The sequence below is a fragment of the Grammomys surdaster genome, unplaced genomic scaffold (assembly GCF_004785775.1).
Source record: "Grammomys surdaster isolate TR1022 unplaced genomic scaffold, NIH_TR_1.0 338, whole genome shotgun sequence".
In the NCBI taxonomy this organism is placed as follows: Eukaryota; Metazoa; Chordata; class Mammalia; order Rodentia; family Muridae; genus Grammomys; species Grammomys surdaster.
Genome location: NW_021604757.1, coordinates 2,679,387 through 2,693,682, shown reverse-complemented (window position 1 = coordinate 2,693,682; position 14,296 = coordinate 2,679,387). Strand labels below are relative to the sequence as shown.

General features: G+C 40.3%; 1 protein-coding gene across 2 annotated transcripts in view; it reads left to right on the top strand.

Moving 5' to 3' along the window:
• Ambra1 (autophagy and beclin 1 regulator 1) overlaps positions 1 to 14,296 on the top strand; it is a 185,991-nt gene that overhangs the window by 77,469 nt on the left and 94,226 nt on the right. For both annotated transcript variants that reach the window (XM_028778469.1, XM_028778470.1), the window contains 2 exons: positions 10,846 to 10,926; positions 11,630 to 11,730. In XM_028778469.1, the coding sequence (XP_028634302.1) occupies positions 10,846 to 10,926; positions 11,630 to 11,730 (182 nt within the window). The remainder of the gene's footprint in view (positions 1 to 10,845; positions 10,927 to 11,629; positions 11,731 to 14,296) is intronic.

Here is a 14,296-nt window from a genome sequence, read left to right as displayed (position 1 = left end):
GGCAGATAGATCTCTGAGATGAAGGCCAGCCTGATCTACAGAGTGATACCTAGGAACACATAGAGAATCCCTGTTTTAAAAATCCAAAAATAGAAAGAGAGAAGGGAGGGGGAATAGTTCTCTTCTTTATCAGCTTCTATTGTGGGATCTGGTAATCAGACTCATGCCAGGCTTTTGTAGCAAACATTTTTCATGCTGAGCTATCTCACTGAACCTTGATTCCAGTTAGTCTTGTACCTTTCTTTCTTTTATCTGTTATTCTAATTATGATTCTAGAATCTTTCTCAACTCATTTCCCTGCCCTTCCTACCTCTTTTTGTAGTTGCTTTGGCTTCTTGAGGCAAACGATAAATAATCTGATCCGATGTTTGCTAATGGCAGCTAGAGCTAGAGATGTTTCAGATTAGATCAGCCACAAATAACTTCCTCCACACAGACAGCCACTGGTAATTATATGCGGCTTCTTAAGGATTGTTGCTAGCGTGGAAGAGAATAAACCCTTTCTTTATTCATGGTTTTGACACTGGGCTGTACTTGGAAAATCTCAGTGAGAATCTTAAGTCTTTCAGTTTAAGATAGAGTCTCCAGGTTAGTTAGAATTGTTTTCGTTTCCTTTCCTCTACCTCTTCTCTTTTTCTTCCTTTCTTCTCCCCTTTCGTTTTAGGAGGGGTGGGGCAGGAGCAGTAGTAGGAATTGAACCTAGGGCCTCTTGCCTTCTAGGCAAGCTACCTGATCTTGGTTGACCTCTTTGTTGTTATTTTTAGACAGTCTCACTTTATTGTAGCCTAGGCTAACTTGTAACTCTTGATTTTCCTTGCTGCAGCTTCCTGAGTGCTGGGATTATAGGAGTGTGTACCACCACGCCCAACTGATTTTTAATAAATGCTTTTTAAAGATATATTTATTTTATTCTTTTATACATATGAGTGTTTAGCTTGCATATATATGTGTACCACATGTGTGCCTAGTCAGAAGAGAGCACTGAACTGGAGTTTCAAAAAGTGATTAGCTGTGAGTATTAGGAATTAAACCCAGATCTTTCTTCTGTAAGAGCAGCAAGTATTTGTAACCTTTGAGCCAAATCTCTACCCTTATTTTCTTTTTTGAGATATATATTTTTGAGATATATTTTACATATCTCAAACTTTGGAGTTTATGTGATGTTCCCACCCAAGCTTCTCAAGTATTTGGGACTATAAGCATATGTACTACCTCACCTGCCTGAACTCTTTTTCTGGTCCCCTTGCTAGACATCTTGTGCTGTTTGGAATAGCTGGGGAGAGTTACAAAGGCTATCAGCTTTGACATCTTGCTGGATATGACAGGAAAAGTTGTTGACCTTTAGTTTACAATTTACTATTCTTCCTCTGCCCTTTTGATATAACTGAGATTTAGTTTAGCCCTTGGCAAAGGAAGTATGTTAAAAGCCAGTTAAGTATTGCTCCTCATTTCAGATCATAATCCTGAATAAGACTCCTACATTTACTTCAAATCATGGCTTGAAATTCCATCAGAGAAGCCACATGTCTTCAGTAGTACTTATTCTGAGCTAGCAAGTTCCAGGATTTCTGTAGGAGTTCTTGACTTATCTTTAATAACAAATATAACTCATAGCCAAGAAGGAGAATGGCAGCTTTTGTCATCTGAAATCTTTAGAGAGATATAGCTGTATTATTTCAAAGTGGTCTTTATTTCTTCCTTTCACATACAAACTTTAGAAGTGTAAGAGAAACAACACCATAAAGATGTTGTTCGGGCTGAAAAGATGGCTCAGTGGTTAAGAGCACTGACTGCTCTTCCAGAGGTCCTGAGTTCAATTCCCAGCAACCACATGGTGGCTCACAACTGTCTGTAATGGGATCCGATGCCCTCTTCTGTTGTGTCTGAAGATAGCTACAATGTACTCATATACATTAAATAAATCTTAAAAAAAAAAAAAAAAAAAAAAAAAAAAAGCCGGGCAGTAGTGGCGCACACCTTTAGTTCCAGCACTTGGGAGGCAGAGGCAGATGGATTTCTGAGTTCTAGGTCAGCCTGGCCTCCAGAGTGAGTTCCAGGGCAGCCAGGGCTACATAGAGGAAACCCTGTCTCGAAAAACAAAACAAAACAAAACAAAAAAAGTTGTTTTTGCTGGCAGGTGGGAGTGCACACCTTTAATCCCAGCACTTGGAAGGCAGAGGCAGGCAGATCTCTGAGAGTTTGAAGCTAGCCTGGTCTACAGAGTGAGTTCCAGGACAGCCAGGGCTACACATAGAGAAACCCTGTTTCTAAAAACAAACAACAACACCCTGATGTTGTTCATTGTAGGCTGCTGGGCAAGTGCTCAGCCACTAAGCTACATCCTTAGCCAGGCATCAGTTTTAAACATAGAGTCTTTCTGTAGTTAAACTTAGGAGAAAACAAAACAAGAGAAGCAGAGTTGTTTTCACAGTTGGCTTTTCTTGATTTTTGATAGATGGGACTATATTAGTCACTGAAAAGTTCAAATCTGGTCTAAAAAGATGAACCTTGGGGGTCATAGAAGTGCAGATCTTAGAGTCATGTGTGCCTTTCAAGATGAGCTTTATCCTGTTAAGATGGTGACATTAAAACATTTTAGTTATAGAATAAAATGGTCAGATTTTTATATAAGTATATGAAAAGGGGCTGGAGAGATGATTCAGAAGTTCATAGCACTGGCTGGGCTTTCAGGGGACCCTAAGTCAGTTCCCAGAACCCACATAGCAGTTCACAACTGTTTATAACTCCAGTTCAGACAACCCAGTGCCTTTCTGGCCTCTATGATTACTGCATGTACATAGTGCACATACATACTTGCAGGCAAAACACTCATATAGACATAAGCAATAAACTACAAAGCAAAAAGTACATATATGAAAGACTGTGATACTTACAATAAAGTGTTTGACCAGTTTTGCAGGCAGGAAGAACAGATTTTGGAGAAATGGGAGACTCCATGGTTTGAGCTTGGTTTTGAAGACTGAATAGAACTACTTTTGTTTTGTTTGTTTTTAAATTTTGTGTGGGTTGGCATAGTGGGGAAGAGTTGCACCCGATTGCATGGATGTGTTGGATTTCACCTTCTACCTTACGTGACATTGGTTCTGTTTTGTTCACTGTTTTATGGCCAATTCTTGAGCTTCTGAGAACTTTCTTGTTTCTGCCTATCTCCCTAAAAGGGTATACTGGGATTCTACACAGGTTACCAGTTATATCTAGTTTTTACATGGTTCTGGGGATTCAAACTCAGATTGTCAGGCTTCCATATCAGTACTTACCCACTGAGCCATCTCCCCAGCCCCTGGACTTTGAAAGATGAATCTGTGAGAAGGATGGGTGTAGGAAGGATATGCTAGATAAAGGGAATAACAAGTAAAAGCTCAAAGACAGATTTTACTCAGGGTTTATTCAGAAGCCTGAATAGATCTCATTCTAGAGCTATATAGAGTGCTGGTGATAAGAGAAAGATCAGAACTATGAAGGACTTGCAATGTCTGGCAGAAATTTGGACTCTATGTTTATTAAAGGCAGCCATTATTAAGCATGTGCTTTAGGAGTCTAACTAGGACAACCTTGATTAAGGTGATACAATGTGACAAGTCAACTGATGAAGAAGAACCAGTTCAGTAGTGATGGGCTAGTATAAGTGAAGATGTTTTAAGTATTTATTGTGAAAGTACTTAGTGTTTTCTACATAGATACTTTTTTTTTTGGTTTTTTTTCTCTCTTTTTTTTATTGGATGTTTTATTTACATTTCATATATTGTCCCCTTACCCCATCCCCCACCCACCCAGGAACCCCCTATCCCCTCACCCCTCCTCCTCCTCCTCTGCGGATGTAACCCCTGCCTACCCCCCCACTCCCACCTCCCCACCCTCAAAATTCCCACCCCCTGGGGCGTCCAGCCTTCACGAAGTCAAGGATTTCTTCTTCCACCTATGCCCAGCAGGGCCCTCCACTCTTACTTATTCAGCTGAAGCCCTGGATCCCTCCCTAAGTGCTCCCCAGCTGGTGGTTTAGACCCTGGGAGCTGTGGTTGGTTGGTATTGTTGCTCTCCTCATGGGGCCACAAACCCTTTCAGCTCCAATGGCCTTCACTCTAACTCCTCCATTGGGAACCCCATTATCAGTTCAATGGCTAGTTGTGAGCATCTGCCTCTGAATATGTCAGACTCTTGAAGACCTCTGAGGAGACATCCATATCAGGCTCTTATCAGCATGGTTTTTCGAGACAGGGTTTCTCTGTGTAGCCCTGGCTGTCCTGGAACTCACTCTGTAGGCCAGGCTGGCCTCCAACTCAGAAATCTGCCTGCCTCTGCCTCCCAAGTACTGGGACTAAAGGCGTGCGCCACCACTGCCCGGCTATAGATACTATTTTGTTGTTGTTGTTGTTGTTGTTTTGTTTTGGTTTTTTTTTTTGGTTTTTCGAGACAGGGTTTCTCTGTGTAGTCCTGGCTGTTCTGGAACTCACTCTGTAGACCAGGCTAGCCTCGAACTCTTGAACTCAGAAATCCGCCTGCCTCTGCCTCCCAAGTGCTGGGATTAAGGGAGTGCGCCACCACCGCCCGGCTTATAGATACTATTTTTAAAAACAAAAGCCGGGGTCTTATTTTGTAGCTCTAGATGGCCTAGAACTCATTATTTAGGTCAGTCTGGCCTTGCACTCACAGGGATGGCCCTGTCTCTGCCTCTGGAGTGCCGGAACTAAAGATGCTCCTCACCATCATATCTATCTCGGTGTCAAACTTTTGTTGTTGTTTTTCAAGTCTGGGTTTTTGTATGATGCTGAGGCTGGACCTGAAGTAATTCTGGGCTGATAGGATTGACATGTCTTGGCCTCCTGAATAGGAGCATTACAAGTGTAGGTCACGGTCACTATGTGAGCTTACTTGATGTTTTCTAAGACTGAGAGGCTAATTTGTAGATGTCTTTGAAAAGACATCTTTTTCTCCAAATAGAATGCTTCCTCCATCTTTGATTACTATTACTAGAAACCATTCCAAAGTACATATTTGTAAGTTAACAAGTGACCCTTAGAACAACACTCTTTGGAATTGGAATCTTTTATCATTGTTTGCTAGCTCTGTTGTTTGAGTTCTTGTCTTGGTTGGGCTTCTGCTGTAGAAAACTTGGACCATCTAACTGGGAAGTTTGGATTTTTGTATGTATTGGGATAGCCATTATTCAGTTTTTTACTTTAGACAGCAAATTCTAAAAAGCAGTAGTTAAGGGGGCCTACTTTGGCAAGTGTACTGATGTAGAAGGACCAGTTTGAGAACAAGTCCCAGTCCTTAATCCCAAGGTCCCAGTGTCTGATAGTAAAGGAAACTGGACAACACTAGTGCTTCTTTTAACCCTAAGGTTCTTGGATCTCTCTTGGTGTTAACTGCCTTAGAAGATTTTCCTTGATACTCAGCAAAGAGAAAATAATGAGAATTCTCAGAAAGTAAGGGATCCTCCTGAAGTGAAAAGGAAAAAGCTATCTAGTACTTGTCAAGCCTCAATATGTTTATAAACTATCTACTTATATAATAATACTTTTTTACCAAGGATTATGACTTGTTGTTTAGAAATGTGTGACAGTGCTTGACAGCTATAGAAATCCTCTTTCTCAATAAATAAAGTACATTATGAATGTTTATTTTGGGTAATGGAGAATAAAAAAATGAGGAAAGTAGAATTTATCTAGATTGTGCCTGTGCTGAAAATGGGAAAATATAGAAGGAAAGAATGTAAACAGCCAGGAAGTTCAGGGAAGAAGGCATTACCAACTAGATTTATATGTTGTCTTACCAGAAAATGTACAATGCTAATATAAATTTGCATAATGTAGACAAGTGGTATTAGGAGGTAGAATAAGGGAGGATAAGAATTTGTAAATTATAATTATCTTATATTACTTTTCCTTGGAGAAAAATTAAGGCTCTGTTGTTCTAGGAGACGTACATTGTTAGGTTTCTTACAAAGGATGTCATCTGGGACAAAAATTTAAGACCTTTGTAAATGTAGTTTATGGAAATAGAGGCTGTGCCTCAGTTTCTAATAGCAGCTAGTAAGAAAAGGACTTGACCAAGATCACTGTGTCATTCAGAGACAGGAATGCTAAGTAGGCCTTCTGATACTTGTTTTTAGACAAGCTTTCGTTTTTAATATTTAGCAAAATCAACAGTACTGTTGGGAAGACAATGGCCTTTTGAGCTTTTTGATGTAATAGATTCATTCTTCAAGGCTCATATCAGAGCTGTTTGTCACTGAGGAACAATGACAACCTGACTGTCTGGTCAGGGCTCAGACAATAGTCTGCAGGGATATTTTTTATTCCTTTAAATTATTGTCTTTCTCTGAGGCTATTAATCTTGGACATCTAGCAGATTACTGCTATGTCTCTCTTTTATCCTGGAGATGTGTTGTCTTTCATTCCAACACATGTCTTAGAAGCTTATTTGAAGGATGTTTTTTCTTTATAAAATAGTTTGAAGCAAAATTTTAGTCCTCCCCCCTTCCAAATACCCCTCTGAGGGCTAATCAAAGATACATAGAGTTCAACAACTGGGATGGCCATTAATAGTACAGCCAATTTCTGTCTTGGTGGCTTAAACACAGCTTCTGAATGTTAAAATTGATGAAGATTTCTCTGATCTTCCCTTAAAAAAGTAATCCTTCTTGGTAGAGAGGCAGTACTGGCGTATTTGTGTACTGTTCTTTTTTTCTTTTCCATAAAAGGTTGTTGGCTATATTATGTTAGAGCCCAGTATTGCTTATTGCTACTATTGTTAATGTCAACCAACTAAGGTCTGTTTACCTGGCATTATCATCAGTCTTGTTTTGACTTACTTCACTGCTTTCTAACTTTTGCAGCTTGTTTTCTGCCTGTGTTAGCAGTGATGTGAATGGCGGCAGGCTTCTTGTCGTCTTAAAATATTGGGTTTTTTTTTTGTTTTTTTTTTGTTTGTTTGTTTTGTTTTGTTTCGTTTTTGGGGGGTTGGTTTTTCAAGACAGGGTTTCTCTGTGTAGTCCTGGCTGTCCTGGAACTCACTCTGTAGACCAGCCTGGCCTCGAACTTCTGAGTTCACCTGCCTCCACCTCCCAAGTGCTGGGATTAAAGGCATGTGCCCACCACTGCCCAGCAAAATATTCTATTTTAAGTGCATCTAATTCCTTTGGTCTTTTCCTGGAACACTTGTCATTATCTTTCCCCGAAATCTCTCGTGCACAAAATTTGTTCTTCTATCCCTAGTCATTTCCACATTCCCTTCTTTCTAGGCAATAAAATCAGTTATTCCTCCCATCTGGAGTTTATTTGGAGTTGTGTCAAAATTATTTTCTGTCCTGTCACCCACTTAGGCTTTTGGACATTCTGATCATAAACTACCTTGACACATTGTTAGTTTCAAGGTTTATCCTGGTTAGTAAACATTTGTGCTGCTCATCTGATATGCTGTTTTCTTCTATAGGATTTTGCTGGTTTCTCACTCAAACAACATCTCATTTGTATGTTTCCCATGTTTCACATTTTCCTAATAGTTCTGGTTCCTGTCCTGCCATTTTCTCTGTTGCTGGAGTCCTGACACTGAATGTAGAGGCTTACCTGCATGATGTTGAGATGCTATTCAGCTCTTACTTACCCATCTTTAGCCAAGATGCTAAGATTAAGACCTGCATAGAGATTTCTACTCCCTTGTGTGTTGTTCCATAGTGCCATCCATTTGAGAGTGTGCCTATATCTGAGCTAGCTATGCCCACTGTCTGTCTCTGTCTCTCTGTCTCTTTTTAGTGACTGAGTTGCACTATGCAGCCCAGACTGGCCTTCCTGAGTGCTGAGATCACTGTATGTGTGTCACCATACCTGACTTGATCTTAATTTACTTTGTATATCATATTTCAGTAGTCTCTAAACATTTTAAAGCTATTACCTGTGACTGAATTTCAGCTCACACTCCTCATTTCTTTAGTTGGTGTTTGAGTGTGTGCATACGCGCGCATGTATGATAGCACTTATATAACATAAAATTACTATTTTTGCCACCTCCTTTTAAATGTATTTATTTTATGAACATTGATCGGTGTTTTGCCTGAATGCATGTCTGTATAAGGCTGCCCCTGGGCCTGGAGACAGTTGTAAGTTGCCATGTGGGTGCTAGGAATTAAACATAGATCCTCTGGAAGAGCAGCCAGTGTTTTTAACCACTGAGCCATCTCTCCAGCCCTCATCCCCTCTTTTTTGTTTTTTTGAGACAGGGATTCTCTGTATAGCCCTGGCTGTCCTGGAACTCACTCTGTAGACCAGGCTGGCCTCGAACTCAGAAATCCGCCTGCCTCTGCCTCTCAAGTGCTGGGATTAAAGGCGTGCGCCACCACTGCCCGGCGCCCTCTTTTTTAAAATAGAAAGAATAGCTACATTTAGGTTGTAGGTTTTAAAATAGCAAAAAGAGGTATGTGGAATATGTATTGTAGGAGTCAAACTTTCCCCACATATCTTTGTCACTTGTCATCCTTATCCCTCACCAGGCTTTATGTTCTCTCAAAAAGTATTCCACCTCATCAGTACTATCCACTACCCTGACCTTCATATCTGGTATTTGCAGACAATAGTACATATTACCAGAAAGGGATGAGTTATGGACTTGTAGGAACATGTGTCAGCTCATGTAATTTCAAGGAAGAGCAGCTCTGTCCAGAGCCATGGGATAGAATTGACTCTGTAATGCTGCTTTCTTTCTCTTCAGTCTTCTTAAGGCCTAGATGCCTCTCTATGTTCCTTTCATGGCACACTTTTAAACATTTAAATGTTTTCTAAAGTCCTTTCATGATAATTTGTTACAATCATTGATAAATGCACAATAATGAAATGCTATTATTACTTTCGTTGTACTTTTAAATTAATTGGTACTTTAACTTGTCCTAACCAAAATCATATATTTGAAAAATAACAATAGTGAGAGCTGTGTTATTTGTTTACTACTCAGCTTCTTTGTGTGCATGTTAGGAACACTGCAATAATTACATTTATGTAGCTTCTGGTATATTTGTGTGTGCATATTCGTGTGTGTGTGTGCGCGCACATGTGCATGCATGCACACTTGGCTTGAAAATGATGTTGAGTATCTTCCTTGGTTGCTCCTTCACTTTATTTGTTAAGGCTTCCCGATGAACCCATAGCTCCCTGAATCTGGTTAACCTAGCTAGTTAGCCAGCTTGCCTTTGGGATCCTGTGTCTGCTTCCACAATCCTAGAACTACAAGCTCTTCTATACCAGCCCAGCTTTTATATGACTTCTGATGATGTGAACTCCAGTCCTCATGCTTACGTGGCAAACTTTTTATCCGGTGAGCCATCTTTCCAAACCTCCATTTCTGATAAATTATACCTTCCTTTTTACTACCTGTATAATCTTATGTCTTTCTCCTTATCCTTCCTTTTATACTCAGAGTTTCAAGTCAACAAAATACAATACCTTAGAAAAACAAGAGTGTATCTTTTCTTTGGGATGGGGGACCCAAATACTTACTTCTAATGGATCAGCTTCCAATACCCTTGGTATGGATTGCTCTTAATGCTCAGCAGCCCATTGTACCTAACATAAAACCTTAAAGGCTTTTGTTTCTAGCTGGTACAGCTCCCAGTGGGCCACTTAAAAGCCAAAATGTTTAACGTTGGTCCCAGGGCTAGTTTGAAGATTATCTCATTGATTTGAAGATAATCCAAAGAGAGAATTCAGATGTCCCAAATCAGGTTTTTAGAGGTTCATTTATTTCTTGAGTTATTTAAGGAGCTAATTAACTGTTTTGTCCAGCCAGTGCACTTTGGCTTATTGTTTCTTTGATGTGTTGGAAACTTAAGCCACGTGAAGTTCCATTCCTCTTTTCTTGTAGGAAACAGTAAAATGCAGTGAAAAGATCCAAAGCTCTTCCTTGAATCATCAACCACATTCTTGCCTGTGACCTTGGATTTGCCTGTCTGATTCTTTAGTTTCTTTATGTAAAATCAGACTAATAACAAACACCTCATGGAGTAGCTAGAGAGATTAAGTAGGATGATATTAACAACATTGAACTGAACTTAGCAGGCAATTAATAAATGGTGGTTAAAAATGTATAATAAAATTTTTTTTATCAAATGGCTTTGTTTAGGAGTACATTTTCTAATATTTTTCATCATGGTCAGTTTTCAGTTTTTCAAAGAAGCAACTGTGGACTTTTTCTTATTTCTGTCTTTCTGCCTGCTTCCCTTTTTCGTGATACTAAGGAATGAACTTGAGGCCTTGCATATGCCAGGCAGGCAAAGGCTGTGACACTGAGTTACATCCCTAGCTCCCAACCCCCATCTCTCTCTGTCAGTCTTTCTTTCTGCCAAGTGGATCATATGAAGATAAAGATATTCCTGGGCAAAGTGTGCTGGTACATGCCATTTAGTCTCAGGACTCAGGATGCAGAGGCAGGTGGATCTCTGAGTTCAAGACCACCTTGTTCTATATAGTGTGTTCCATAACAGCCAGGGCTACATAGAGGGGCTCCGTCTCAAAAATTAGAGAGAAGAATAAATTCTTATATAGCCTTTCCAGATTCTAAGAATGTCTGTCTATCTATCTATCTATCTATCTATCTATCTATCTATCTATCCATCCATCCATCCATCCATCCAGCTTCACTTTCAGATACCACAGAATTCAAAGACCACATTGACTCAGAGTTGGCTTTTGGGTACTAAATTAGTTAAGTTAGCCAATAGATTTTGGGCTACTTTCCTGAGTGTAGGACTTTAGTTTGCGGATGCTTAGTTTTGGTGGCAGGTGAATAATTCTGTTTCACTAACTGTCTTATATGTAGTCTCTCTGTTTTCTCCAGGGACAATGGTGACAGATCTAGGCACCGAGCTCCCCGAAATGCCCGAATGTCTGCACCTTCACTTGGACGCTTTGTTCCAAGGTAAGAACTAGGTTGTAAGCATTGAAGGATCCTTAATGAAAGCCTAGGGTTTCATTTTTGTGTGTTTTGTTTAATTGACTTTATAGTGCTGGAACTGGAATTCAGGACCTTGCACACCACCACTGAGCTACACCAACCTCTGGCCTTTGAATTATCTATATATAGAGTTGTTTTCTAGTGAGTCCTGCCATTTTGGTCCTGCCATCTAAACATTTGATGAGAGATTATTAGCTCCAGTGCATAGAGATAGAAAAATGCCACCAAGAGCATACTGTTCAAAGTCTGCATCTATGTAGTCCTAATGTGCCTGGAACTTATTATGTAGACCAGGCTGGCCTGGAACTCACAGATCTACCTGCTCTGTCTCTAATTGCTGGGATTAAAGGTGTGTATCACTCCTGACTAGCTTTACTTTAGAAGAAGGGCAATAAGGAGTTACACATTTATAAAAGGACAAATCCTGTAGATTTTATGGATTTTTGTTTAGTATATCCCTTAGGCTATATTTTGTTAAAACATATCTTTTGGGGCCCAGTCTGGCCTTGAACTTGCAGTCCTCTCGCCATAGTCTCCCATTTTTATAGATTATAGTCATAAACCATTATGCCCAGCAATATTAGCCAATGATTTTGAAACTCTGTAGTATCTCCTTTGTTATTTGGTAGTCTTTAGTTGAGTTTTCACATGTGGTTCCTTCTTACAGGCGTTTTTTGCTGCCTGAGTACTTGCCTTATGCTGGGATTTTTCATGAACGTGGACAGCCTGGCTTGGCTACTCATTCTTCTGTTAACAGGGTCCTTGCAGGTAAGGAAATATTTCTTTGGATTTTGAAATTGTGAAAGGCAAGAAGCCAAAAAGTCTTCCTCTTTTCCCAGTACTGATAATGATAGTGTCTTAACATCGGCTGAAAGTCTGTTGAGTGTTAAACACAGTTTCTTATTTCCAGACAAGAATTAGTACAATTTAGAAACTGTGTCTCTTGCCTAGTTCTACTTCCTTCAGGCCTTTTTGTAAACATACACACACACACACACACACACACACACACACACATACACACACACACCACACACACATACACAAAAGGGGGTGGTGGGGGAGAAGAGAAAAACCTTTTTTTCCCCAAGACAGGGTTTCTCTGTGTAGCCCTGGCTGTCCTGGAACTCACTCTGCAGACCAGAGTAACTTCGAACTCCTAAAGGTCCACCTACCTCTGCCTCCCAAGTCTGGAAAGGAGAATTTTTTTTTTTAAAAAAACCATTTGTTTCTTAATATAGGTAACTAAATTCTGGCTATGCTTTAATTGGGTGATAAAGGTATCTTATTCATGGTTCAGTTGGTAAGATACTCATGAGCTAGATCCTGTGATTTTAATTAAGAACCTAATGCACAGCTCTCCTCCTGTTTGCTTCTGCCAGCCCGTGGAGATTCCAGGCACTGGAATGGTATGAGGAAGGAGGAGGGAAGAAACTCATGGAGGCAGCTCAGAACTCCACAGGGTAGAAAAGAGGCTGGGCAAGCACTGCTGCAGTGGTTTATGATTAGGGGACCCCCTTTAGTGATCTATATTTTTTAGGGCTTGGAGGCATGATATGACCAAGTTCTGAGACATGTTGTATGCAGTTGCCTCTGGATAGTATCCAGAAAAGGGAACAAAGCAGAAATCTACTTTTTGTGGTGAAGATTGTTTCATCATTACATTCTTTGTCCTCTTTCCATCACTTTCATCACCAACTTATATAATTATGTCTGAAAAGACACAAAACGAGCTGTATTAGGCATATATTTAAAGGGTCTTTATTAGAAGAATTTAAATGGCATTCTGTTTTGGAAAACCTGGGCCGCATGATGGTTAAAGGTAGAAAGACAGCTGGTGTGAAGATGGTACTGGGGGGTTATGAGAATGTAGCACACTGTTAGCTTTGGTTCAGAGATACACTTACCCCCTGTCCGTCCATCTGTCTGTCCATCTCCCCCCTCCCTTTTCCTTTCTTTTCCTTCCCTTTCCCTTTTTCCCTTTACTTTCCCCTTTTTCTTTCCTTTTTTTAAATGCAACATAGTCTCACTGCCTACCCCAGGCCTGGAATTTGCTATGTAGACCAGGCTGGCCTCTGATTCCCATTTTAAGTACTTTAGGGATGTTTTGTTTTAGTCCTGCAGTAGTTCCAAGACAACTGGTATTATATAATGAACAGTGGAGGAAACACTGGTGGCCCTGGACATGCCTCAGCTGCATTCTCAGCTAGAGAGTATAGGAGCCAGGGACTGTGCCCAGGCAATGGACTGCAAGACTTCCCTCCAAACCATTTCCTAGACCATAGTATAGAAGACAGAGAGGGCTCCTGGGAAGCTTTCACTGACCTTCAGAGTTTTTCTTAATCACTTTTTTTGTTGTTGTTTTGTTTTAAATGCTTCTTAGGTGTGTGACCAAAGCTTTATATCTAAGTGTTGCTTGCTGAGGGAAGTCTTACTATAATAGTAGCTTTTTCTCTGAGCCTTCTTGTTCTCCTGGGTATAGATGTTTAACTTTTTTTGTTTTGTTTTGCTTTTTTGTTTTTTTTGTTTTTTGAGACAGGGTTTCTCTTTATAGCCCGGGCTGTCCTGAAACTCACTCTGTAGACCAGGCTGGCCTCGAACTCAGAAATCCACCTGCCTCTGCCTCTCAAGTGCTGGGATTAAAGGTGTGTGCCACCACTGTCCAGTGATGTTTAGCTTTTTCTTAAACTTACTTATGATCATGTAATTGAGGTGCTGTAGTAATGACTTTCAGAGTGCAAGAAAAATTGGTCTTTTAACAGAAAGCATTCCCAATTTTCCTGAAAAGGCACTTTTCTATGACTGGAACCAGATCATGATGGTCCTAGAACAGTTACTTGTTCTGCTGTGGTTACAGTCCAGTCAGTGTTCGGGCCAGCCTCAGACAAAACAGACAGAATCCCTGCTCTCCTGTGTCTTAGAGTCTTGGTGGTAAATCGTATCTTAAAGTGCTGCTCAGTTCTTGGTTCCAAACATAAGTAGAAGCTCTTAGTGGTAAGTGGGTCTTTACAAAGGGGTAGTATAGAAATTCAGAAGATATAGAAGGACAAAGTGAGCACACATCTGCAGTTTTAGGAGTTGTGACCATCATTGCAGTGGCAAATAAGTCTCCAGTAGACTCTCAACAAAACTATATTGAAACATCAATAAAAGTAGATTTGTGGAAAGTTAAAATCCTTTAAATGTGCTCTCTTCCACCAGAGCCTGAAAGTGATCATAGACAAACTAAGCCCTTATACCTGAGTGCTAGTAGTTTGTTAATCTTCTTCTCTTCTCTTCTCCTCTCTTCTCCTCTCTTCTCCTCTCTTCTCCTCTCTTCTCCTCTCTTCCCCTC